We start from the raw sequence: 24,991 nt of genomic DNA, 5'->3' as shown, positions 1-24,991 counted from the left end.
ATTTTTAATTATGTTAGCTTGGGCTACCCATGAGCAACTGATATTTTTCCAATTATTTAGATCTGATTTTATTTGTGTAAAAAGTTGTGGTGTATGATTGTGATGGAATAATATACTATAAGAAATAATAAGCAGGATGCACTCAGAAAAATCTGGATTTATGTGAACTGATGCAAAGTGAAATGAGCAGAATCAGGAGAACATTGTCACACAGTAACAGCAATATTGTATAATGATCAGCTGTGAATGACTTAGCTATGCTCAGCAATACAATGATCCAAGATGATTCCGAAGGACTTATGATGAAAAATGCTATCTACCTCCAGAGGAAGAACTAATGGAGTCTGAATGAAGATCAAAGCGTACTTTTTTTAAAGTTTTATTTTTCTTGAGGTTTTTTTGGTCTATGTTTTCTTTTACAATATAACTAATATGGAAATATGTTTTGCATGACTGCACATCACACATGTATAACCTATAGCAAATTGTTTGCCTTCTCAATGAGGGGGATGGGAGGAAGGAAGGGAGAGAATTTGGAACTCAAAATTTTTTTTAAATGAATGTTAAAAATTGTTTTTATGTATAGTTGGGGAAAAATAAAATATTAAATAAATATATTAAAAAAGAAAAAAGCTAAATAAAACTAATGCATAGCCAGGCTCAAAACTGTAGAAGGAACTGAAGAGTGTAAGATGCTAACAATCACAAGGGATGCTATTTCCAAAGCTAAAATATGAGTGCCTATGAACATCTTTATTGGCATGCTTCCCTTGCTGCCACTCTCCACGTTATAGCATTGGCACATACATACCTGGCACCTTGAGCTCCGAATCAATGAAAGTGAGAAGCTCCTGACAGATGCTGCAGTAAGGAATGGGCCAGGTCAGGAATCTGTGGTAGGTTCTAGCTGCTTTCAGAAGGAGGTCAGAGTCTGGTGGGAAGTGTGGAGTCTGTGTGAGGGAAGCAGACGTAAAGTAAAGAACAAAGTCAGAATTGGGATAAGATTTGAGTGTGGAAGAGGACAGTGATGTAATATAGGAGAGGAGACTGGGTTTGTTTCAGGGCTAGGTCCTCAAAAGAACAAATCCATATGACTGGGAAATTTGAGTCATCTCAGAAGCAGGGTTGTATGTAGCAAGGTAGTGGCAAATAACATAGAGACTAATAGGACACATCTCCTGGAGGATGGTCCTATTGTTATAGATTACAAATGGCAAAATGGTAGTCTAGGTTCAATTAACAAAGAAGCAGCTAGGGAGTCTAGTTGACAAAGTGCTGGACTTGGGAGTCAGGATGACCTGCCTGGATCCTTCTTCTGACACTAAGGTGTGTGAGCATCAGGCAAGCCACTTGATTTTTGTCAGCCTGAACTTTCTCATCTGTAAAATGGGGATAATAAAGGTTTCTACTTCATTGAGTTGTTGTGACTATCCACTGAGATAATGTGAGTATTTTGCAAACTTTAAAGCTATACATAAATCTATTTTATTTTATTTTAATGCATTGGAACTTAATTTTCCAAGTCCCACGATGCTCTCATGAGAAGCTAATGATCAAGCAAACTTGGCAATCTTCAGACAGTGTCTATGACTTCTCTTTGGGAATTGTATTCTAAGCCTGCATTGTATAGTGATGGGTGGCATAAGTATTGAAGCTCAAAGATGTTAAGTAAGTGGCTAAGATCACATATCTATTAAGTTCCAGATCTGGGACCTGAACCGAAGTCTTCCGGATACATATCCATATTCTTTCCACTACATCTTATAATGTATCTCTCTTATTACTCTGAAAGCTCAATGAGGGTGAGCATTATGTTGTTTTTCATCTTTGGATCCCCAACATGTAGTTGAGTGCTTAATCAGTGTTGAATGAATGAACAGAAGTAAATTTTCACCTTCCAAGAATGGATTTGGTTTTTAGAAAGAGCTAAAAGAGTCAAGTCTAATAAATACAACAGACAACCAAGCTAAGTCAAAAGGTGGGAAAGAGGTGTGAATATAAATTAACAAGACTGAATTTCCCCTGTGGCTGATAAAGTGGATCTGAAGGTGATTCCATAAAGGGAGGTGGTGCTCTGAGCAACAGCATTGGTGAAGCATATGGACTGTTTCTGAAGGGAGGTGCTCTGCAGGGAACAGGTAAATTCTGAATTTTGCAAAGAAATGAACAAACAAAAAACACCTTGGTGGGTGCTACACTTTGGCTTTTGTTCCAATATGGAACGAAAACTTAAATCAATAGTCAGAGAGGTGTTGGCTATTCCTTTACAAAAGATACAGGACCTAGATCTAGCAGAATTCTGGCCAGACTTCAGAGGCCTTAGTCTGTCAAACCTCAGAACTTACACAAAGAACAGTAGAGTAGAAAAGCAGAGCCAGGGGAGCCAGAAGATCATAGCTGCATTTCTCTTGGACCTATAGGAAACAGGCAAGACAGAAAGTCAACCAAACCTGTATGAGAGAAGAAGAAAGAGATAGGAGGAGTCTGGGGAGAGTTGAAGGAGAGAGAGAAAGAAAGGCAAGGAAAGGCGGTGGAGGAAGAAGAGAGACAAAGGAAAAGTAAAGTAGGATAAGGTAAGAGAGAGGAGGTAAGGAAGGAAAAGGGAAAGAACAGGGAAAATGGAATAGGCATATATGATATCTCTATGAAATCTTACAATATTTTTATGCACATGGATTGCCTTTCCATACTTTTCTTTTTTTCTCCTACAGATAACCTTTTTAAAGGTTTCTCTAAACTTCCTCCTTCCCTTTGAAAAAACAAATTTTAATTTATATCTTTTGTTTTAAAATCAGCTATATTTCCCAATGTAACCCTCCTTGCTCCCACAGACATAGTTCTTATAACAAAGAATAGATAAAGAAGGGGAGAACAGTTCAGCAAAACTAACCAACACATCCAAAAATAAAAATCCAACATTATATATAGTAATCCACATCCATAATCTGCAAAGAAGATTGGGTAGTGTCTTTTTATGTCTCTTCTTTAGGGTCAAACTCAGTCACTTCATAACATTCAGTTTGGATTGTTTTATTGTTATTCTATTTACATTGTTATGACCATTGTGTATATTGCTTGCCTGGTTTTGCTTACTTTGGTAAGCAACAGTTCATGAATTTTCCCATATTTCTCTGTATTCATCATATTCACTATCTCATAAAGCACTGTAATATTGCATTATATTCAGGTACATCTTATTTAGCTATTCCCCAGTTGATGGGTTTCTACTTTGTTAAAGTCATTTTGTAATCACTGAATTCTTTGGGGTATATGTTGAACAATGGTATCTTTAGGTCAAAAAGTATATATATTTTAGTTACTTTGCTGTAATCCTACATTCCTTTCTAGAATAGTTGGACTAATATGTAGTTTCACCACCAACGCATTTGAATGCCCATCTTTCCATAATTCCTACAACATTGTCTATTAGTATCTTTTGTTATCTGTGCTAATGCTGGTTATGAGGTGAAACCTCAGAGCTGTTTTGATTTGCATTCCTCTTTTTAAAAAAATAATTTAAATTTAAAAGAAATTTTCCCCCAATTGCATATAAAAACAATTTATAACATTTTGGGTTTTTTTAAGTTTTGAGTTCCAAATTCTGTTCCTTCCTCTCCCTAACATGGTAAGCAATCTGATATAGCTTATAAATATACAATCATGTAAAACATTTCCATATTAGTCATTTTGTGCAAGAAGAGTGAAAGAAAGAATATATACTTCAGGCTGTATTCAGACAACATCAGTTATTTTTCTCTGGAGGCAGACAGCATTTTTCATCATTAGTCCTTCAAGATTGTCTTGGCTCATTGTATTGCTGAGCGTAGCTAAATCATTCACAGTTCTTCATCACACAATATTGCCATTCCTATGTACAATATTCTCCTGGTTCTGCGCACTTCATTTTGTATCAGTTCATGTAAGTCTTTCCAGGTTTTTCTGAAAGCATCCTGCTTGTCATTTTTTATAACAATAATATTCCATTACAATCATACCACAACTTGTTCAGCCATTCCTCAATTGATGGGCATTCCCTCAATTTCCAATCCATAGCCACCACAAAAAGAGCTACTATAAATACCCTTTGTACCCTTTTTTGGATCTCTTTGGGATATAAATCTAGCAGTGGTATTGCTGGATCAAAGGATATGGCACAATTTTATAGCCCTTTGGGCATAGTTCCAAATTGCTCTCCAGAAGGGTTGGATCAGTTCAATTTGCATTCTTCTTATTATTAGTGATATGGAACATTCTTTCATGTGGTTGTTAATGGTTTGCCATCAAAAGGCAAAATAAAGTACAGCTTGTGAGTACAATGGAATATCATTGTGCTGAAGGAAATAATGAATATGAGAAGCTCAGAGAAACATGGGAAGATGTGTATGAACTGATACATAAAGAAGAAGTCAGAACCAAAGGAACTAAGTGCAGAATTACTAATGTAAATGAAAACACTAAAAAATTCAGAAATTAGATTAAATGCAATGATCAATATTGATTTCAGAGGACCAATAGTGAAACACACCTTCCTCCTTTTAGTAGAAAGGTAGTAAGCTACAGATACAGAATGTTCCATACATGTCAAAAGAGGTCACTGTGTTGGTTTTGTTTAACTGTCTTTCTTATGATTGAGAATTTATGAGATGGAAGATTATTGGGAAATAATTGTGTAAAAATAATTAAATAGAACTTGAGACTGTTTCTCTGAAGCATGACTTTCAAAAGCTCTCAAAGGTAAAACCAGGTCACTTAGCTGTCCACTTGCATCACTATTTCAGATGGAGGTTCATCTTTGTGCTGAATGGTATTGCTGAACCTAGTAAATGCCATCTTAGCCAGGCCTATAGTCTGGATAAGGCCTATAATCAATTCTAGCTCTTGTAAGCATTATTGATATGTGGTTTCAGGTTTTTCTGCTCTTAGAGACCTTACTAATCAAAATTGGGGTCTCTCACACATTCCACTAAATTAAACATCTTGCATATCTCAGATACCTGCTAGCTTTTTATAATTCTATACTGTGTTCAGTCCAAACTTCTAGAGAGTAAGGATCCTGTCTTCAGAGGATTACTAATGTGAGCATATGACAATTTTGTGGTGTAGAAATCTATACTCTTCATTATCTACATGTAAAGCATCTTTTTCTGGTTTAAACATACCTCTCAATTTTTCTACTGGCAAACCTCTATGAGTAAAAACTGCCAGGTTTTTTTTTTTAATTCCTCCTCCTCAAAGGGTGGCTTTGAGATCAATTTCTAGATACTATCTTCTGCTATCCTCTTATCAGGAATTTTTTTAGTGATCAATAGAATCTGGTACTTCACGAAATACTAATTGAGGAGTTTCAGTCTTATGCTGCTAGTTATCATTTTATATCACCCCAACTCTTTCATTTCATTTAAATTATCTTACAATGCCCTCAATCTTACACATAGGATTTATTGCTAAGTTCAAGAAAATCAGTACTCATTAACTCATAATTCCTATTAAATGTGTCAGCTTCCATTTTTCAATTAGTTATAAATTAAAATTAGATTTAGCAAACCAACAATTAAACATTGAATATATAGCATAAACAGAAATATACAATGAAACAATACTTATATGTAATTAATATGTATCAAGTAAAATAATAAAACAAGAGATAAAATATAGGAAAGGAAAAAAATTATGTTTCCCAGCTGAAGCATTTCACAGAATGGACTGTGTGTGCATTAGTTGAGAGCCATATCAACCCTCACCCCTCTTTACCTGCTGCTGACTGATTTACTTATTAAAACCCATCCTGAATTCTAAAGCAAACAAGGTGTATGTTCTGATATTTCTTCATAAATTAATAGAAATGCACAATCTTTCTCATTAATTAATTAGCTTTGAGTTCCCACTCCAGTTTATAAAAGCCAGAGAAACATTTTATCTATAAACTTCCTCTCCTATTTCAGCATCAAACTCTGGTTGATGTCTGGAAACATAGGCTTAGATAACCATCAATGTTACAAACTATACAGTTTATGAACGATAATGGATAATGCAAAGAGCGTATGTATAAGCTATAAGAAAAGACACTTCTGGGCCAGGACCCTCAACAGTGTTCAGTTAACTACCCTTCTTCCCTCATACAATAGCAGCCTGGACTGGTGCAATCTCTTCTGGAGATGTCTTTACAGAATAAAAGTTAAATTCAGTTCTCTTAAAATATCTCTTTAGACTCTTTCTCCTTGACAGTTAAGGAAGTTAAGTTAAGAAAGAAATTCTTTCAGTTCTTTCTGTGCCTTATGCAGTCTCTCTCATCATACTGTTAGTTCTCTTCAGAATTACAGAAGAAGATATATAACTCTCCAAGACCCTCCCTATCCCTCTTACACACCCAGGAACATTATTCAGTCACTGGTATGGAGGGAATGAGGAAGGGCAAGGGAATAAGCATTTCTTACTTAATAAATATTGCCTACTATGTGTCAGGCACTATGCTGAGCACTTTGGCAAATACCATTTGATCCTCACAACAACCTTGTGAGGTTGGTGCTATTATAGTTTTTATACATTTTTTAGTTAAGAAATTTTATATTTTATATAGTTAAGAAAACTGAGGTAGGCATAAACTGAGTGATTTGCCCAGGGTTACACAACTAAGAAGTATTTGAGTCTGAAATGAACTCTCAGGTCCTTCTGATGTCAGTCTCAGCTCTCTACCCACTATACCACCTAGTGACCTAAGTTACTACTAAAGACTGATATTGCATATTTACATACATATTTTTTTGTTTTTCCATGTACATATTGTTTCTACCCAAAAGTATGCTCCTTGAGGGTAGGGACTATTTTTTTTTGTTTTTATTCCTAGTACCTAGTACAATGTCTGTCACAGTAGTAGGTATTTAAAAATGATTTCTGAACTGAATTGAATGGCCCCTGGGATCACTTTTCATACTAACATCCTAACTTCACTCCCAAGATTCTTTATACCTCTTCCTTCAATTCACCTTATGTTTTCTCATCTATATTTCCCCCCTAGAACTATAGGCCAGGCCTTACCTCTGTGGTTTTCTGCAGGATCTGCTCCAGGAGAATAAGGAAGTTGTCTGGGTCCCTACTGACTAACTCTTGCAGGCTCCAACAGTTTAGACACAGCCCAGCTAGAAAGGGAAAAAGAGGGAAAGAAGTCACACATAGGCCTCTTGTTAGTGAGGGAAGGGGAAAAAAGCTAGGGGCCCATATAGAAGCCTTGAAGACAAGTTTCAGACATTTTTAAGTCCAATCTTAGCACTACCCACCCCACTCTCATTCTTCATTCCTAAACAATTCTGTACAATTCTATGGGGAGTCATTATGGAATATTAATTTAGTACCCTACAACTTAGATTTTCATGAACGATGCTAGAATCCAAGGTAACCTCTCAATTCCTTCTTAACATTCTGCCAGCCCAGTTCCCTACAGAGTCTCTCTGGAGAGAGCTCCTATGAAAAAACATACATTCTCAAAGAAACAGTATACAGCTGGAAATCAAAAGATCTGAGTTCTAGTCCTGGCTCTGAAACTTAGTAATCATGTAATCCTAAAGCTAATTATTTCACTCCATGGAGCCTAGGCTTCCTCATCTGTAAAGCAGAGATAAAGATAATAACATCAACCATATAAGCTTGTTCTAAGGATCAAATAAGATATTGACAATGTTTTTAAAAAGTGAAATGCACTACACAATGTAAATTGGAAATAATTCACATCTGTTGTTGATCAGTTGTTTCAGTCGTGTCTGACTCTTCATGACCCCATTTAGGGTTTTCTAGGCAAAGATATTGGAATGGTTTGCCACTTCTTCCTGAAGTTCATTTTACAGGTGAGGAAACTGAGGCAAAAAGGGTTAAGTGACTTGCCCAGGTTCACACAGCTGGTAAGTGTCTGAGACCTTATTTGAACACAGGAAGATGAGTCTTTCTGACTCCAGGTCCAGCACTCTATCCATTGAACCACTTAGCTGCCTTAATTCATATTTAGCTTGCCTTAATATAGGGCTTTGCAATTCAAAGTACCTTCTTCACAATTATCCACTGAGGTAGCTATAGCACAAGCAAATTATAGTCTTCATCTTGCAGGTGAGGGGACTGAGGTTCACACAGCCAGTACAATAGAAAGAGGACTGACTCAGGGATCACAGGATCTGGATTCAAATCCTACTTCTGATGCTTACTGTGTACTCTTGAGCAAGTCACAGCCTCCCTGGGATGTAACTGGAGGCAGCATGATTCAATGGAAAGGGAACAAATTCTGGGGTCAGAAGAACTGGATTCCAGCCCCATTTCTGGTTTAATACCTCTGTGATCTTGGGCAAATCACTTAACCTCCCTGGGCCTCGGTTTCTTTGTCTACAATGAAAGAGTTAGGCTCTGAGACCCCTTCTTGCTCTACATCTATGATTCTAATCACAATTCTAATAATAATGACACCTCAAATTCCTTCCATCTCTGTGTTCAGTATCATTCTGTAGCCAACTCTAGTACATGAAAATGAAACATTATTAATGAGCTTATGATTTATGTTATTAGTTGGCATATGGGATCTGTTATAAGAAGATGCTTCTATCTTTGGGCTTACAAGTGGCATGGGGTAATCTCTAATCCTTTTTACTGGCCAGTTTCCAAACTAGAAAATTCTCCCAGAGGTTTATACAGTCTCACTATTAGCCCTCCCCAGAGCCTTCCATTATTGCTACTCCCAATTCTCTTAACAGACCCATTGAGTACAATAAAAGTTTCAAAGATTCCAGCTTCAAAACCACTTTGCCCAGTGCCTCCTTGGGCAGACCAAACAGCTCGCCTCTTCCATGACTATAACTCTTTCCATAGCACCATGAAGTTATGAAGGGATTAGAGACTACTCTGTGCAGTGGTCAGCTAAATGAACTCTGTTCCGTTTAGAAGAGAAACTTGAGGGAACCTGATAACTAAAGGATTTGAAGGGCTATCACATGGAAGAGGTATTAGTCTTGTTTTGCTTGGCCCCTGAGGGCAGGAGTAAGATCAATGGGTGGAAATTGCAGAGAAACAGATTTTGGCTCAAAATAAGGATTAATTTCATACAAATTAGAACTGTCCAAAAGAAGAACAGGCTGCCTTAGTAGGTAATGAGTTACCCATCACTGAAGGTCTTTAAGCAAAGGCTGAATGACCATTTGTTGGAGCTGTTATAGAGAGTATTCCTTTTCATGTATAGGTTGCATTAGATGACTATAACAGCATGTTGTATAAACAACACTGGATTTGGAATCAAGGGGTCCTATGTCCAAATACTAACTGCTACTTACTACCTATGTGACCTTGGGTAGGTCAGTCTCTCTGGATCTGTTTGTCTAGGTAGCATGCCAATGGAAAGAGAGACAGATAAAACATCTATCAAATGCTTACTATGTGCCAGGTAATGTGCTAAGCACTGGGGATACAGATACCAGCAAGTAAGATAGTTTAAATTATAATGAAAAAAAAGAGGGGGTACTGGTAGGGGGCCAGGAAAGGAAGGCACTTGTCATGGTGATGGTCATGGTGAGGAAACAGCGCAGGTCAAGGCAAGATAAGGCAAAAGCTGAGCAAGTGTCAGGGGACCCAGGGACAGTCTAAGTCTCTAGTGGGATGGAGACAGTAGGAGAGTAAGGAGACAGCCAGGAAGTCCCATGGAGGCCTGGATTCAAACAAATAAGCCAAAAGAAAGATTAAACTAAAGAGCACTAGATGTGGAGGCCGATGACTTAGATTTGAATTCACTATCTGTCATGACCTGTGTGAATCTGAGTAATTCACTTAAACTCTTTGATTTCAGTTTCTTCCTCCATAAAATGAGGGGATTGGTCTAAAAGGGTGCTAAGGTTCCCTCCAGCTCTAAGTCAATGATCCTATGATCGGAGAAAATTGGATTAAATTATTTCTAAGGTCTCTTCTAGGTCAAAATCTATGATCCCATATCATATTCTAAGAGAGAGATTTACAGATGGTAGGCCCCTTAGAATCCACTGAATCCAAACCCCTCATTCTACAGATAAGGAAACTGAGGCTCAGAGGTTAAATGATTTGCCCAGGTTCACATAGCTGGTAGGTGTCTGAGGCAGGATTTGAACTCGAGTGCTTCTGACTGCAAGTCCAGCACTCTATTCACTGCACTACCCAAATGCCTCATCTAATGTCCCATCTGACTCTGGCCTGGTATTAGGCTAATCCTGAGGTCTCTGCTTCAGTGGAGGGCAAGCTGGCAGGTACAAAGGTCAGCCTCTTGTGCGTCCTTGCTAAGCTAGCTTCGGTATCAGCCTGGGCGAAGAACTCCTGTAGTACAGCATTTTGCCTGGCCCTTCCCATACCTCACCTATGACCAGGGTCTGGTGAAACATGCTAAATGGTGGTTCTCACTCTGGAAAATTTTGACAGATATAGAGAAGCCAGAAGAAAGCCTCTACCACCTTCCCTATGTCTGCAGGCAGAATGGTCTAATTTCCCTCTTCCTGCCTTTAATACTGATTTTAGTTTTTAAAGGGTTTGGTAACAAGGATGGTAGCTGACAGTTCTATAATGTTTTGTTGTTTACAAAGCATTTTTACCTATGGGATTTCACTGGATCTTCCCAGCAATCTCGTGAAGCAGATACTGTCCCTGTTTTGCAGATAAAGCATTTGAGGATCACAGCAGTTAAGCTACTTACTGAAGGTCACATTGCTATTCAAGGGCAGAGCCATAATTGAAATACAATTCTGATTTCAGAACTTGTGTTTTCCATTGCATCACAGCAGCCCAATGATATCCACTAACTAAAAAGCTTCAGGATAGCACAAGCATAGATACCACTGGGGTTTCTTTTAACAGAAGCTCTACCTGGCACAGGAGCACATTATTCCCTGGGCACCCTAGTTTCTCCATCCTGGAGAAGTATGAGGCCAGTTCCTTTTGGCCTATCTGTTTTCCTCCCTCTACTTTGGTCATTATAATGCATACCTTCATAAAGGCACTTATATTTTCATAGGTGGCACTTCCTTTTCTCTCAGGTTGCAGCCATAGGTATTCTGTACCTAATCTGGGGTCAAAAGGCAGGGGAAATGAGGGCTGCAAAGGACAAATAATAATGTTTTATGGAAAGTAACACGCAAATTCCGATTTTGCCAAGCACTACGGATTGCTGACTTTTCTCTCTACATAAATGGCTGCTGACACCAGCAGCCCACTCTCCCTTCTTCGATTATGCCTGTACATTTGCTGAACCAAGAGGATGAATATTCTCCAAATAAATGTATCTTTTGGATTACACAAGCTTGTGGAACCCCATTCTTCCCATGGCTTTTTAATAGACATTTTTTTTCCTAGGAATTTTGTTGATTTTCAGTATCCTTACCCCTCACAATTTCTTTCCTGAGGATCTCTCCTTCCAGAGAAAGCACTAAGATAGCAGCTCAGAGTAAAAGCAGGAGAATGTGGAAGAGAATGAGAATGAACAGAGCATTTCCAGTTTCAGCTCCTTCTGATTTGGCCCAGCCCCTTACCCAGGGTTGGTAAGATCTCATGTAGGAAACAAGGCAAAGCCAAACTCCCACTTTTTGCTTGTCCTCTTTCCTTCCCATACAGATACCTGTCCAGGTGGTGGTACCCCGGCTGACACTGAGCCCATGCAAACACCGTTCTAAGGCATGCTGGATCCTGTCCTCCGTGCATGTTGTGGCCATTGATTGCATTCTGAATCATTGCCTAAATGGAGAAGAGAGATATCATTAGAAGTTCTTCCTCCCTGGACACTTTTGTTGTGAGGTCTCTGGAGACCCTGCAATTACGTCAGCCAAGCTGAGGCTTCCTCAGAGAGAATCAGGCCCCACATATGGCCCAGACTCCACAGTCAGCTGTGATATGACAGGGTTGCCTTTCTCCTTTCTCCTTCTTTTACCAAGGCATCAGAAGGTATAAAGGGGACAAGCAATGCTCTCCACTCAAGTCTGTGCCCTGAAGATCAGAGATTGTAAGTTCCTTTAGGACTGGTACTTAAATGGCCTAAGAGGATGCTCATCCATTGGTTAATAAATGTGACCTATAAATGTGATGGAATTCTGTTGTGCTATAACTTTCATAATTCCCATCACCCACATTTTCACTGCAACTCAGGCACAAACACTAGTGTACCATCACACACAGGTGTTTCATTTCCCTGATCAAGACCTCTGAAATTCCTTTTTTTAACCTAACCAACATTCCTTCTCACTGTTTAACTATTGTCTTCTACCCTCTAACTCTTGTCCTATTTTCTCTCATTCCTAGCCAAATCCCAACCCTACCCCCTCCCTACAATCTGTCTTTCTTGGCTTCTATTCTATCCTTACCCTTCATGACCTCTCTGCAGCATTTTGCACTGGATACACTCTTTGCTGGGTTTTTGTGACACTGTTCTCTCTTGGTTCTCCTATTACCTGTCTGGCCATTTGCATCAAACTCCTTTGCTCAACCATCATCTATGTCCTACCTCCTAACTATGGCTATGCCTCAAGAATCTTTCCTACTTTCAGATACCCACATCTTATCAACTGACTTGGGTTCAATTAAGTAAATGACCCCAACTCCATGTACCTAACCTTAGTCTCTTCTGAGTTCAAGTCCTACATCATACTGCCTATTGGATATTTCCAAGTAGATGTCCCATAGGCATCTCAAACTCTACATTACCAAAATAAAACATTCTCCTCAAATGTACCCGTCTCTCTAGCTTCCCTGTTTCCGTTGAAGAAACCACTACTCTCCAGCCAACCAGGTTTGTCATCACCAAGTTTATTTTAAGCCATTCTCCATTCTTCCTCACCCCCAATATCCAATTAATTGCCAAGTCTTGTCAATTCTACCTTTGCAACATCTATAAATATTTTCTGGAGGGGTAACATATGCTTTTCTCTCTATTCCCACAACCGTTACCCAGGCCCTCATTACGTCTCATCTGGATTATTATAATAGACTCTTAACTGGTTTCCCTATGTCCAATATCTCCCCTCTCCAGTCCATCCTTCACATAGCTACAAAATTGATATTCCCAAAGTACAGATCTGACTATGTGATTTCCCTAGATCAAGAAAGTCCAGTGGTTTTCTACTGCCACTAGAAAAAAATTCAAAATCTTCAGTTTGGCAGTTAAAGCCCCTCACAATCTGGCTCCAGTCTCTCTCTCCAAGCTTATTACACATTGTTCCTCTTCATATATTCATCAATTTGGATTATTTGCTGTTTCTTGTAAACAACATTCTTTATGCTTTTTTGATGGAGTGCTTGGACCCCAGCCCTGGGACCATATCTCTCTTCAGACCAAAAAACACATCTCTGGCAATAAATCATGGGTGAACCCCAGTGAGGCAAACTATGTCTCCCAAAAAAACAAGCTGACCTCTACAGAATTTCCCTTCTATGAACAGGACTGTCTTGTACCAACAGAGCTGTCATGTACTGATTCCCACAGTTACCACACTCATCCAGAGATGAAGCTATAGCCATCAACTCAGAGGCTATCTTGTACAAACAGGATATTGACTACCACTCCCTAATCCCACCCCACACCACCTAATTAGCATACTTGGCACACCATGTACTGTACTTTTTCTATATAAGCTTTAGTTTCACACCCATTAGGTTGTGACCTCCCTAAGGAGCTCCACCTGCTTTATTATTGTTATAATAAACTTTTGCCACTTGACTGAAAGACTGCTTGAGTCCGTGAATTCTTTCCAGATGATTCCACTCTGTACCTCAATAGTTTTGGGGTCCCTGCACCCCTAAAACTGCATCACTTTTCATGAGGTTATCTACTATGCCTGGAATGAATATGAATGAAAAGGAAAAAAAGGCATTTGTCACATGCTTATTCTGAACCAAGTCTGCTAAACACTAGGAAAACAAAACAAAACAAAACAAAAATTGTCTTCAAGGAACTTACATTCTAATGGGAGGAAGGGGAGGACAAAAAGGGGTGAGTAGTAGCCAAGGAAGAGAACTTTATACAGGGACAGGAAGTGGGGCCATCAGGGAGTATAAGAAAACCCTATCCAGAAACAAAGGTAAAGTTGATTTGATCATGGCTCCTTGAAAGCCATTTCATTCGTGTCTTTGAATCTATAGACAGCTAAAACTCAACACGTCCAAAATTGAATTCTCCCCTCTTCCTAACGTCTCTATTATTGTCTAGGGTATAACCATTCTTCCACAACCTTGGTGCCATCTTCAACTCGTCAGTCTCTCCCACTCCCCATATCCAATCTACTGTTAATGCCTGTCTAGTTTACTGTTGTAACATCTCTCATACATTTCCCCTTCTCTCCTCTGATAGTGCCATCACCTTGGTGCAGGGTCTTACAACCTCACACCTAGTCTACTGCAAGAGTCTGCTGGTTGGTGACCTTGCCACAATCTCCCTCTACTCCGGTCCATCTTCCACTCAGCTGCCACAGTGATTTTCCTAAAGTGCAGGTCTGATCATATCACATCCCCTACTCAATAAACTCCAGTGATTGTCTATCACCTCCAGGATTAAATATAAAATCCTCTGCTTGATATTCAAAGCTCTTTATAACTTGCCCTCCCCACTACCATTCCAGTCTTCTTATACTTTAATATACACTATAGTAAATATATACCCCTCCTTGTACTCTGAGATCCAGTGACACTGGCCTATTTGTTGTTCCTCATACATGGTACTCCAGCTTCTGATTATGAATATTTTCAGTGACTATCCCCCATCCCTACAATGAGAATCCCTTCTCATTCTCCACTTCATGGCTTCTCTTCTTTCCTTCAAAACCCAGCTAAAATCCTCCTTCTGCAGGAAGTATTTACGCATCCCCCTGAATTCTAATGACTTCCCTCGGTTAGTTATCTCCAATTCATCCTCTATATAACTTATCTAGACATAGTTGTTTACCTACTGTCTCCCCCATTAGACTGCCCTCCTTGAGAGCGGTGACTTTATTTTGTCTTTCTTTCTATCAGCACCTAGCATATAGCAGGTGCTTAATAAATGTTTACAGATTGATTGACTGACTGACTAAAGGGCTTCCAGGGCTTGTGGGCAGGGACTCACCTCTCCCTGACCTTCACTATGACCTCTAGTACTCCATTTCTCTCTGTTCTTATAGTACATCACAATTTCTCTGGCTTCTCTGCTGTTTCTTCCCCCCATTGACAACACTAAGCCTACAGTTGACCAGTTCAATCCTAATGTCATGAATGCCTTGCTCTCTCATCCTATTTCCAGTCACACTCAACCAAATCCTAACCCTAGATTCCTCCCAACACTTGCTTTCTCCTTTTCTGTTCCACACTGCCGAATGCTCCTCAGTAAAGTTACACAAACATGCTGATTCACTAAAAGTTTTATTATCTAATCTCTACTGGGCTTTCATATCTGAACAATAATTCTTTTGTTCTGTCTTGGTTGACCCTTTATCACACTCTCTATCATGGTTATTCCAAATTTCCTCTCTTCTCAGATTTCTTGTATCATCTCCTCCCCCTTCTCACTTAGCCTTTATTGAGAAAAAAAAAATAGAGGCCATTTATATGTCTTCTTTCCTCTTCAGAAAGAGCAGGAATTTATTGTTCAGTCATTTCAACTCTTCACGTTTTGGGTTTTTGGGGGGTTTTCTTAGCAAAGATACTTGAGTGGTTTGCTATTTCCTTCTCCAATGCATTTTACAGATGAGGAATTGAGGCAAATAGGGTTAAATGACTTGCCCAGGGTCCCTCAGCTAGTAAGTGTCTGAGGTCAGATTAGAACTCAGGAACATGAGTCTTCCTGACTCCAGGCCTAGCACTTTATCCACTGTGCCACCTAGCTACCCAAGGAGAGCAGGTATAGGCTTACTTTTCTATTTGTATTCCTAGAGCTTAGCCTAGTGCTTTGCACTTTGCATAGCAAGCACTTAATAAATGCTTCATTCATTCAAAGGTAAAGTTCTTCATATGGTCATCTTTGAATAGCACTGGGCCCTAAGACACTACAGGGATACTACACAGTTCCTATCAATAGAATCCACAATCACTCAAAAGAAAATGGCTTAGTAATCTACTGGAAAAAACAAGTAGATTAATAACACATATTAGCCAGGCATATAGCTGGATAAGTAACACACCTAAATTAAGCCATCAGGACATAAATCTTGGACTGACAATGTGGAGAGCCCAGATAGAGTAGTAGGAAGAAAGCAGATTAGATCACATTTAGGAAAATATAGGATATTTTCAATAATCCCAAACTGCTTACTATTAAAAAGGTTCATATTGAATTGGGACAAATCTTGGAACAACCAAATCTCAGAAGAATCCAAATTGCAAGGGAACCTAATGGAAATGGAAAATACATGATATGTATAAGTAGGTTTTTAACCTATTGCCACTATGACCTGCTAAAAGAAAGTGCTTCAAAGACATTGCCAAGGACATATATGACTGGAAAAAGAGATGGGTAGTGAGAACAAAGGGTGACAAAGGTACAACCCACAGTACTGCACTGATAGTAACAATTTTCCTACTACATATTATCTTCATTAGCCCCAGATAGATTTTTTAAAATTGTATTTTAAAAGGAAAAAAAAGTGAGAAGGCTGGTTCAGAATATTTAAAGAAATGAAGATTCCATGTGGTATAATGCTTGGCACATAGCAGATAGACACTTAAAGTTCATCAAAATTAACCTAAAGGCTTTGTAGAATACAAATTACTAATAAATTATTAATGACACAATAAAAATCTGATGGGCTCTGGAGGTAGCAGGGAATAGATCATGAAGTACTAGATTTGGAATGGGAAGACCCAGATCTGTTACTTACTGTATATGTGACCTTTTTACATCTTATTCCTCAACCCCAACACAGTACAGCCTCCAGGCTGTTACACAAACAAGATAGTGGAGTGTTTTTTGGCTTTGGGGATTTTTTCTGGTTTTCCCTCATGCCTGGAATGCTCTCCCTCCTTCACTCTACCTACTGACCCCCTTAGTTTCCTATAAGTCCCAATTAAAATCCCTTGTTTTTCTGGAAATCTTCTCCATCCCTTCTTAATTCCACTGCCTTTCTTGTACTAATTATTTTCTATTTATACTGTATTGTTTTGTATATATTTGTTTATATGTTGTATCTCCCATTAGATTGTAAACACCTTGAGGACAAGGATTATCTTTTGCCTCTTTCTGTGTATCCCCAATGATTAACACACTGTAGCTAAACACATTTCTTGTATCTTTTCAATTGTGTTACCATTAGAGTTTTTTTTTTTTTTTTTTGGCAAAGATACTGTAATGGTTTACCATTTCCTTCTCCAACACATCTTACAGATGAGGAAACTGAAGCAAACAGGGTTAAGACTTGCCCAGCTAGTAAGTGTCTGAGGTCAGATTTGAACTCACAAAGGTAAGTCTTCCTGACTCCATACACCCAGCTGCTTTTAGTAGGTGATTAATTTAATTTATTGATTGACTGAAAGAGTGCTGGACATGGAGTCATAAGATCTGAGTTGGAATCTTAGCTCTGACATCAGTTTGATGATCCCATGCAAGTCACTTCACCTCCTGAGCCTGTTTCCTCATATGTAAAACAGGAATAATAATACTAGGATTATGGGAACAATATTATAAAATTGTAGACTTGGAAGGAACTTTCAAAATCATGTAGTTCAGCCTCACCATTTTATAGAAGAGGAAACTGAGGCCCAGAGGCCTCAAACTGAGGCTGAAGATCATACAGCTAATAATTAGAAAAGCTGAGATTCAAACACCTGCCTAACTATGCTGGTTGTGGGGCGAGTACATTGTAAACCTTTCAGTGCTAAGTGTGAGTGATACTTCTTACCTAGAAGAGGGAAGGAATTGATCTATTTACATCATGCTTGTGTGAATTATACATGTGCATTTATCTGCTGCACATGGAGATGGGTGATGTATCCTTCTCTAGTCCAACCACACAAATTTATGCAAAAGAAGGATGCAAATTAATATTCTGAATCAATAGCACGGTGCCTCCACTTTTTTTTTCTTTCAGTTTCCATGAGTGATGATGAGCAGAAACTGCTCCCAGTTCTTCCCCTACAGCTAGTTCCAGCAGCATTTACTTCCTTCCCAAATTTCCCTGTTCCTCTTTTGTCCCACTGTGCCTCAGTTTTCTCTATTTATGAAATGGAGATAATCATGTACATCTTGTCTAAAAGACTCTAAGTCCTTAAGGTAGAACAAGATCGCTAGTTTGCATTATCTTTGGCTATGAAATCTTGGTCACCAAGCCAGGCTTGGTGGGTATTGTAAATCTGAGTAGCCAATGTACAGTTTTCTATGCCCTGTGGGTTAACAACATACTGAATGTTCTACCAGAGGTTCCCAAACTTATTTGGCCTACCACCCCCTTTTTAAAAAAAAAATTACTCAGCATCCCTGAGGGGGTTAGGTTAACCCTTATTTTTATTCAATGCCCTCCAATTGCATCCAAGGCTACTACCACTCCCCCCCACTCACCCCCAATCCCACCCCAATCATTCCAGCACCCCCCTAGGGGGCGGTATTGCCCATTTTGGGATCCCTAAGCAGCCAAGGTGGTCTCAGTCATGCTGATTTCTGTTTAAAAAAAAATTCATATACTTCATGACTCATCAGCAATTGCCACCACATATGACATGACACACATGAGGACACGCCATCAAGAGCCTCTCAGAAGCTAGCAAATAAGGAAAAGAAGGCAGTCGCTCTATAAAATGACACAATCTATATAGAAAGGCTGGGGGGGGCGGGGAATAGCACCATCTCTGGACAACCCAGAGTCTACATTTCCGGCCCCTGGGTTTCTCCCTGTGCCCTTTTCTGTGCCCTTCCCAGTCCGGAGATGAGTAGTGATTATGAAACTTAGAACCCCTGACAGGAATGCCTCTGCCTCTCACTTAGGGTCTGAACAATGTTGAAACCATGCTGGCACGGGGAATGCCTGGGGCCCCTGAGTTCCTCTTCTGGGAAAGTGTGTACAAGCCTCCACCAAAAAACTGCCCCTACCCAGACTAGGAAATGCCTCAGGGAGGGGTGCAGGGTAGGGGACTGGAAAGGAGAGGAAGGAAAAAGGAACATTAAACCCCGGAGTTTTTCTGGACACAAAGTAATCTAGCTCCCTTTCCTTCTTCACAGGCCAGTTTTTCCACAAAGGTCCTAGGGAAGTCACGGGTATTCCCAGGACAGCAAAATGAAGGGGAATACAAATCTATAATTTTGGCAGTCAGGTCACAAGGGAGACTTTATTTGCATCTTTGCAGGTACAAATACAATATATCATCTATTCATCTTTGTTTAATGCTTCTATTTTGTCCATAATACACAGGAGGTATAGTTTTTCAAATTAAGCCAGGGCCACACATATGCCTTAACCATCTTCCTGAGTACTTGGGTACTCCTTGGAGGCTCAGATCCATAGAATTTTGAGATGAAAGGGACTTTTAAAAGATCACCTATTCTGTTTCATTTTATAGATAAAAAGCTGAGAATGAGAGGTTGACATACCTTCCCCAAGTTCACAGAGGTAGTAAGGAGCAGGGTGAGAATTCAAACCCTGACATTATCTGCCTCAGAACCTGGTGTTCATGACACTATTAACCTTCACCAAGGGAAAAATGCCAGTGTGTCCTATACTACATAATAAGAGTCCTTCAGGTTTTATTTTTTAAGTGTATTTGAGCCTCCACCACAGAAAGAGCTCTGCCTTTGCACAGGTCACAGGACACCATACCTGAAATGAACTGCCCATTCATCTCCACCTCTGAGAAACCTTCGTTTCCTTTCAGATTCTCTTCATGTGCTGACTCCCATAGAAAGTCTTTCCTAATTCCCCCTGGCCCCCGAAGTCGGGGAAGGGTGGTATAAAAAGCTTTTCAAGGGGTACTGGATGGTAAGTTTCCTATACTATTAAAATATTCCAAAAGTAGTAGTGTTAATTAAGAATGGTGAAGAGGCAAGGGTAAAATGGGAAAGGGAATGAAAGTTATAGTGCAGCATCTAGAAAATCTAAAACAGTCAGCTAAAGAAATAGTTCATATTGACCAAAACAAAATGCATGAGGTCTGGATATGAAACTCATTTTATATTTAGCCAGGAAAAATCAGCAACAATAACCCAGAGAAAGACAAGCTAATTAATCTCTGCAATAATGAGAAAACACAGAACTGGTTTGCAACAAAAGAAGTTATGAAATTTTCAGTACACCCTTGAAGCTTACCTCATTCTTACTAAATGTGTTCACAAGGTTTTAATTCAATATATGTCAATGTATCTCTGTGAATGAGGATTCTCTGTTCTGTATAATATCAAATCTAGAACAAGAAATAAACTGCAAGCTGAGCATCACTTTCAAAAAATTTTGAGAGTAAGATTGATAATTGACAATAAACAAAATCCAGTGTCTTACTAATTTACTTGACTGAGTTTTGATACACATTTAGGAACTTTATGATACTAAAAAAAAGCTATGTACAAAATCTCTATTTAAATATTATAAGTACAGCGAAGGATAACAGAAAGTCAAGGCACACAAGGATGAAACAAGGTTGGGAATTCATGCCCTCGTGGTTAACTTATCCTTCCTCCTCAAAATTTCTTGTATTTACTTATCTGTTTTTACAGAGTATGTTATCTGTCTGACCTTGCACCCCTAGCAATTAAGTAAGCAATTAGGATGGGCAGAAATGTGGCAGATAACTGCATTTTGGGTAAGCATTCAGCAATTAATAGAGGGGAAAAAAACCGCTAAACTATAAGGCCAAAGGATACTGTTTTCCCCTTCTGATGATACAGTTTGTGAGGCTCTAGTGAAGTAGCCATTCAAAAATACCTTCACCAACTCACCAATACCAGAAACAATATAATCAGCAATGCAGTCCTTGCATGCTAAGGATGCCTTAGCCTTAGAAAGAGTCCAGGTCACACAACTAAGATTAGAAGGAAGGTAGAAAATTGGGAAAGAATTTTTACAAGCACTCTGATAAGGGCCTCATTTCTAAAATATATAGAGAATTAAGTCAAATTTATAAAAATACAAGTCATTCCCCAATTGATAAATGGTCAAAGGATATGAACAGGCAGTTCTCAGATGAAGAAATTAAAGCCATCTATAGTCATATGAAAAAATGCTCTAAATCACTACTGATTAGAGAAATGCAAATCAAAACAACTCTGAGGGACCACATCATACCTATAAGATTGGCCAAGATAACAAAACAAGAAAATGATAAATGTTGGAGAAGATGTGGGAAAATTGGAACACTAATGCATTGCTGGTGGAGTTGTGAACTGATCCAACCATTGTGGAGAGCAATTTGGAACTATGCTCAAAGGGCTATAAAAAATGTGCATACCCTTTGACCCAGCAATAGCACTTCTAGGCCTATATCCCAAAGAGATCATACAAATGGGAAAAGGACCCACATGTACAAAAGTATTCATAGCAGCTCTTTTTGTGGTGGCAAAGAATTGGAAATTGAGAGGATGCCCATCAATTGGGGAATGGCTGAACAAGTTGTGGTACGTGAATGTAATGGAATACTATTGTGCTATAAGAAATGATAAACAGGCTGACTTCAGAAAAACCTGGAAAGACTTGTATGGTCTGATGCTGAGTGAAATGAGCAGAACCAAGAGAATGTTCTACACAATAACAGCCACGTTGTGCGATGACTAATATTGATAAACTTACTTAACCCTTCCCAGCAATACAAGGATCTAAGACATCTCCAAAGGTCTCGTGATAGAAAATGTTATCCACATCCAAAGAAAGAACTATGGAGTTTGAATGCAGATCAAAGCATGCTATTTGCTATTTTTTTTTCTTCTGTTGAGTTTTGTTTCCTCTTTCTGGTGCTTCCTCCTATTGGTTCTAACTCTTACTTACTAATGTGAAAATATGTTTAATAGGAATGTGTATGTATAGCCTATATCAGATTGTGTACCATCTTGGGGAGGGTGGTGGGGAGGAAGGGGGAGAAAAATTTTAAACTCAAAAGCATATGGAAGTGATTGTTGATAAATCAAAATAAACTAATTAAAAAAAAAAAGAAAGAGTCCAGGTCCTCTTTCAAAAAGCAAATATTCCTAGAAACAGCACATTAAAGCTGGATGGGTGAGTGGGAGGCCTGGAGAGGAGGTAGGTACAGAAAGGAAAAGTTGGGTCAGACATAGTGACAAATCTGCAGTCACAACTTTGCCAGATTGACTATATTTGTAGAAGAAGATGTCAGTCTTAAGAGACATTACAGATACTACTTCCTGAAGACGATGGTCAAGTGGTCTGTGTCCAAAAAAACAAACAAAATGCTGGCCATCATCAGGAACAGTATTAGAAACAAAATGAAATATATCATCCTCTTAAAAAACTACAGGATGAACTACACCAGCGGAACTGGGTATCATTCTGAAAACCATACCTAAGAAAGAAACAATGTAGCTAGAAAAGAGAAATGAATGTCAAGTATCCAAAATGCAAACGACCTGTAAGTAAACAAAGGAATTTTCATCCTCTTCCCCAAGCTATTCCACCCACCACTTCCTTTCCTCTCCCAGAGACAAAAATCACACAATCTTTGGATCCGAAGGAACCTCAGATATCATGAAGTACAACCTATTTTTTTTTTTTTTTGCTACCACTCTAAGCCTATGGTGGAATAATCAGGACAAGAGTCCTAGACCAAATGGGAGACAGCAGTTCATTAGCTCTAAACCTGCAGAAATTCCCAGCAGGCTAACAAGTGACTGAGTCCAGCAGCAATGTACTGAAACTCCCAACCAAGCCTGGGTCAGGAACTTGCGCAGCTCCAGAAGGGCAAAGAATAGACCTTTCACCATAACGCATACCACTCTGAGAGCACTGAAAACTTACAGGTGCCCCGACTGAGCTGTGACAGCAGCAGAAAGATGAAAGAATGAAAGCTCAGGATAGACATCCTTTCCAGAAGTTCATCAAGTCCAGCAATAACATAAAGTCTAAAGTCAAGAAGTAACCTGGATGAATTAGCAAATGGAAAAAAAAAAAGGGCATCTGACCACACGAAGCTGCTATGTGAAACTCAAGGAAGCTCAAGACACAAATGCAGAAGAGAATGATTTGAAAATATCTAAAAGAAAAGCCTCAAAGAATACTGCAGATTAAACACAGGAATTCATAGAAGAATTAAAGAGTTTTGGGGGGCAAAAAAAGAACTAAATTTTTTTTAAAAAAACAAAGTGAAAGGAAAATGTTTGGAAAAGAAAGGAGACAGGAAAAGAAAATTGTAGAAGGAAGCTATGAAGAGAATTAGTAACTTGGAACAAGAAGTACCTTACTGAAGAAAATAATTCCTTAAAAATTAGAATTGGTCAAATGGAAGCTAATGGCTCCATGAAACATTAAAAAAAAAGAAGACTGAAAAAAGAAAAGAAAATGTGTAATATCTCATATGAAAAACAACTGATCTAGAAAACAGATCAAGGAAAGACAACTTTAGAATCATTGGCTCACCTGAAAGTTATGGAGGAAAAAAGAACCCAGATATCATATTTCAAGAACAATAAAAGAAAATGGCCCAGATGACTTAGAATCAGAAGATAAATTAATAATTGAAAGAATCTACAAGTTGCCTCCTGAAAGAAATCCAGAAACAAATTCTAAAAAGGAATATTATAGCCAAAATCCAGAGCTACCAGGTAAAGGAAAAAAATACTACCAGCAGCCAAAACAAAAGAATTCAAGTACTATGGAGCTACAGTGGGGATCAAATAAGATTTAGCAGTCACACTATAAAAGAACATAAGGCTTAAAATATAATGATGCAAAATACAGGATCTAGGGTTAAAATCAGGAATAACCTATCTAGAAAAACTGAGTGTAATCCTACAAGGGGAAAATGGATATTTGATGAAGTAGAAGACTTCTAAGCATTCCAGATGAAAAAAATCAGAGCTGAGTAGAAAATCGAACATTTGAACACAAGACTCAAGAGAGACCTAAAAAGGTAAACATGTGTTAAAAATTATAGGGGACTAAACAAGATCAAATTGTTTACATTCTTACATGAGAAGATAATACATGTAATGCATCAGAACTTCACCATCACCAGGGGTCTTAGAGGGAGTCTAAATTGAGGGCCTAGGTCTGATTCCATCATATTTAGATGATCTCAAAAGAAGAACGAGAGAGGTGGGGACAGGAATAATGAGGAAAATTATCTCACATAAATGGAGCATGTAAGGAAGAGTTTAGAAAGACAATATAGGAAACGGTAGAGGTGACAACAGGCAACATTTGTATCTCATTTTCACTGATTAAAGGAAGGAAGAATATATATACACACACTTGGGTACAGAAATTCATCTTCCCAACAGGAAAGTAGGAGGGAAATGGGTAAAGAGAAAAAAGCAGGAGGGATAAGAAGGGTAAATTAAGGGAAACTATGGTCAGAAGCAAAATAGACAAGGAAAAGTATAAGAGAATAGGATGGAGGGAAACACACAGTATTTATCATAACTGTGAATGTGAATTAGAAGAACTCACTCATAATAGTCTTAATTAGAAGAGATAACCAGTGAAACTGAATTTTGCTAAACTGTATTATAGACAATAGGTTAATATCAAAACTGAACATATATATGCAACAAATGGCATAACATCCAAATTCTTACAGAAAAAGTTGAGTTATAAGAAGAAATAGAGAGTAAAACTATAATAGCTGGGGACCTCGATTTACACATCTCAAGCCTTGATAAATCTAACTATAAAGTAAATAAGAAAGAAGTTAAGGAGATGAATAGAATTTTAGAAAAGTTGCAGAAGATAAACCTCTGAAGAATACTGAATGGTAATATGAAGGAAAATATATTTTCTCAGTTGTGCATGGTACCTTTACAAAAACTGACAATATATTAGAACACTAAAAATCTTACAAACAAATGCATAAAGGCAAAAATATTTAATACATCTTTTTTCTTACCACAATACAATAAAATTACATTTAA

At 38.5% G+C, this 24,991-nt stretch overlaps 1 protein-coding gene across 5 annotated transcripts in view; it reads right to left on the bottom strand.

Annotated features, from left to right (window-relative positions):
• Positions 1-24,991, bottom strand: part of PIK3R5 (phosphoinositide-3-kinase regulatory subunit 5) — an 83,200-nt gene that overhangs the window by 28,541 nt on the left and 29,668 nt on the right. For all 5 annotated transcript variants that reach the window (XM_027857203.1, XM_027857206.1, XM_027857204.1 and 2 more), the window contains 4 exons: positions 11,600-11,715; positions 7,036-7,136; positions 2,346-2,414; positions 812-950 (listed from right to left, as the gene is read on the bottom strand). In XM_027857203.1, the coding sequence (XP_027713004.1) occupies positions 812-950; positions 2,346-2,414; positions 7,036-7,136; positions 11,600-11,702 (412 nt within the window). In that variant the 5' untranslated portion in view covers positions 11,703-11,715. The remainder of the gene's footprint in view (positions 1-811; positions 951-2,345; positions 2,415-7,035; positions 7,137-11,599; positions 11,716-24,991) is intronic.

Source organism: Vombatus ursinus, unplaced genomic scaffold (assembly GCF_900497805.2).
Source record: "Vombatus ursinus unplaced genomic scaffold, bare-nosed wombat genome assembly UNPS02011916.1, whole genome shotgun sequence".
Taxonomy (NCBI): Eukaryota; Metazoa; Chordata; class Mammalia; order Diprotodontia; family Vombatidae; genus Vombatus; species Vombatus ursinus.
This window is presented reverse-complemented; position numbering and strand designations above follow the sequence as displayed.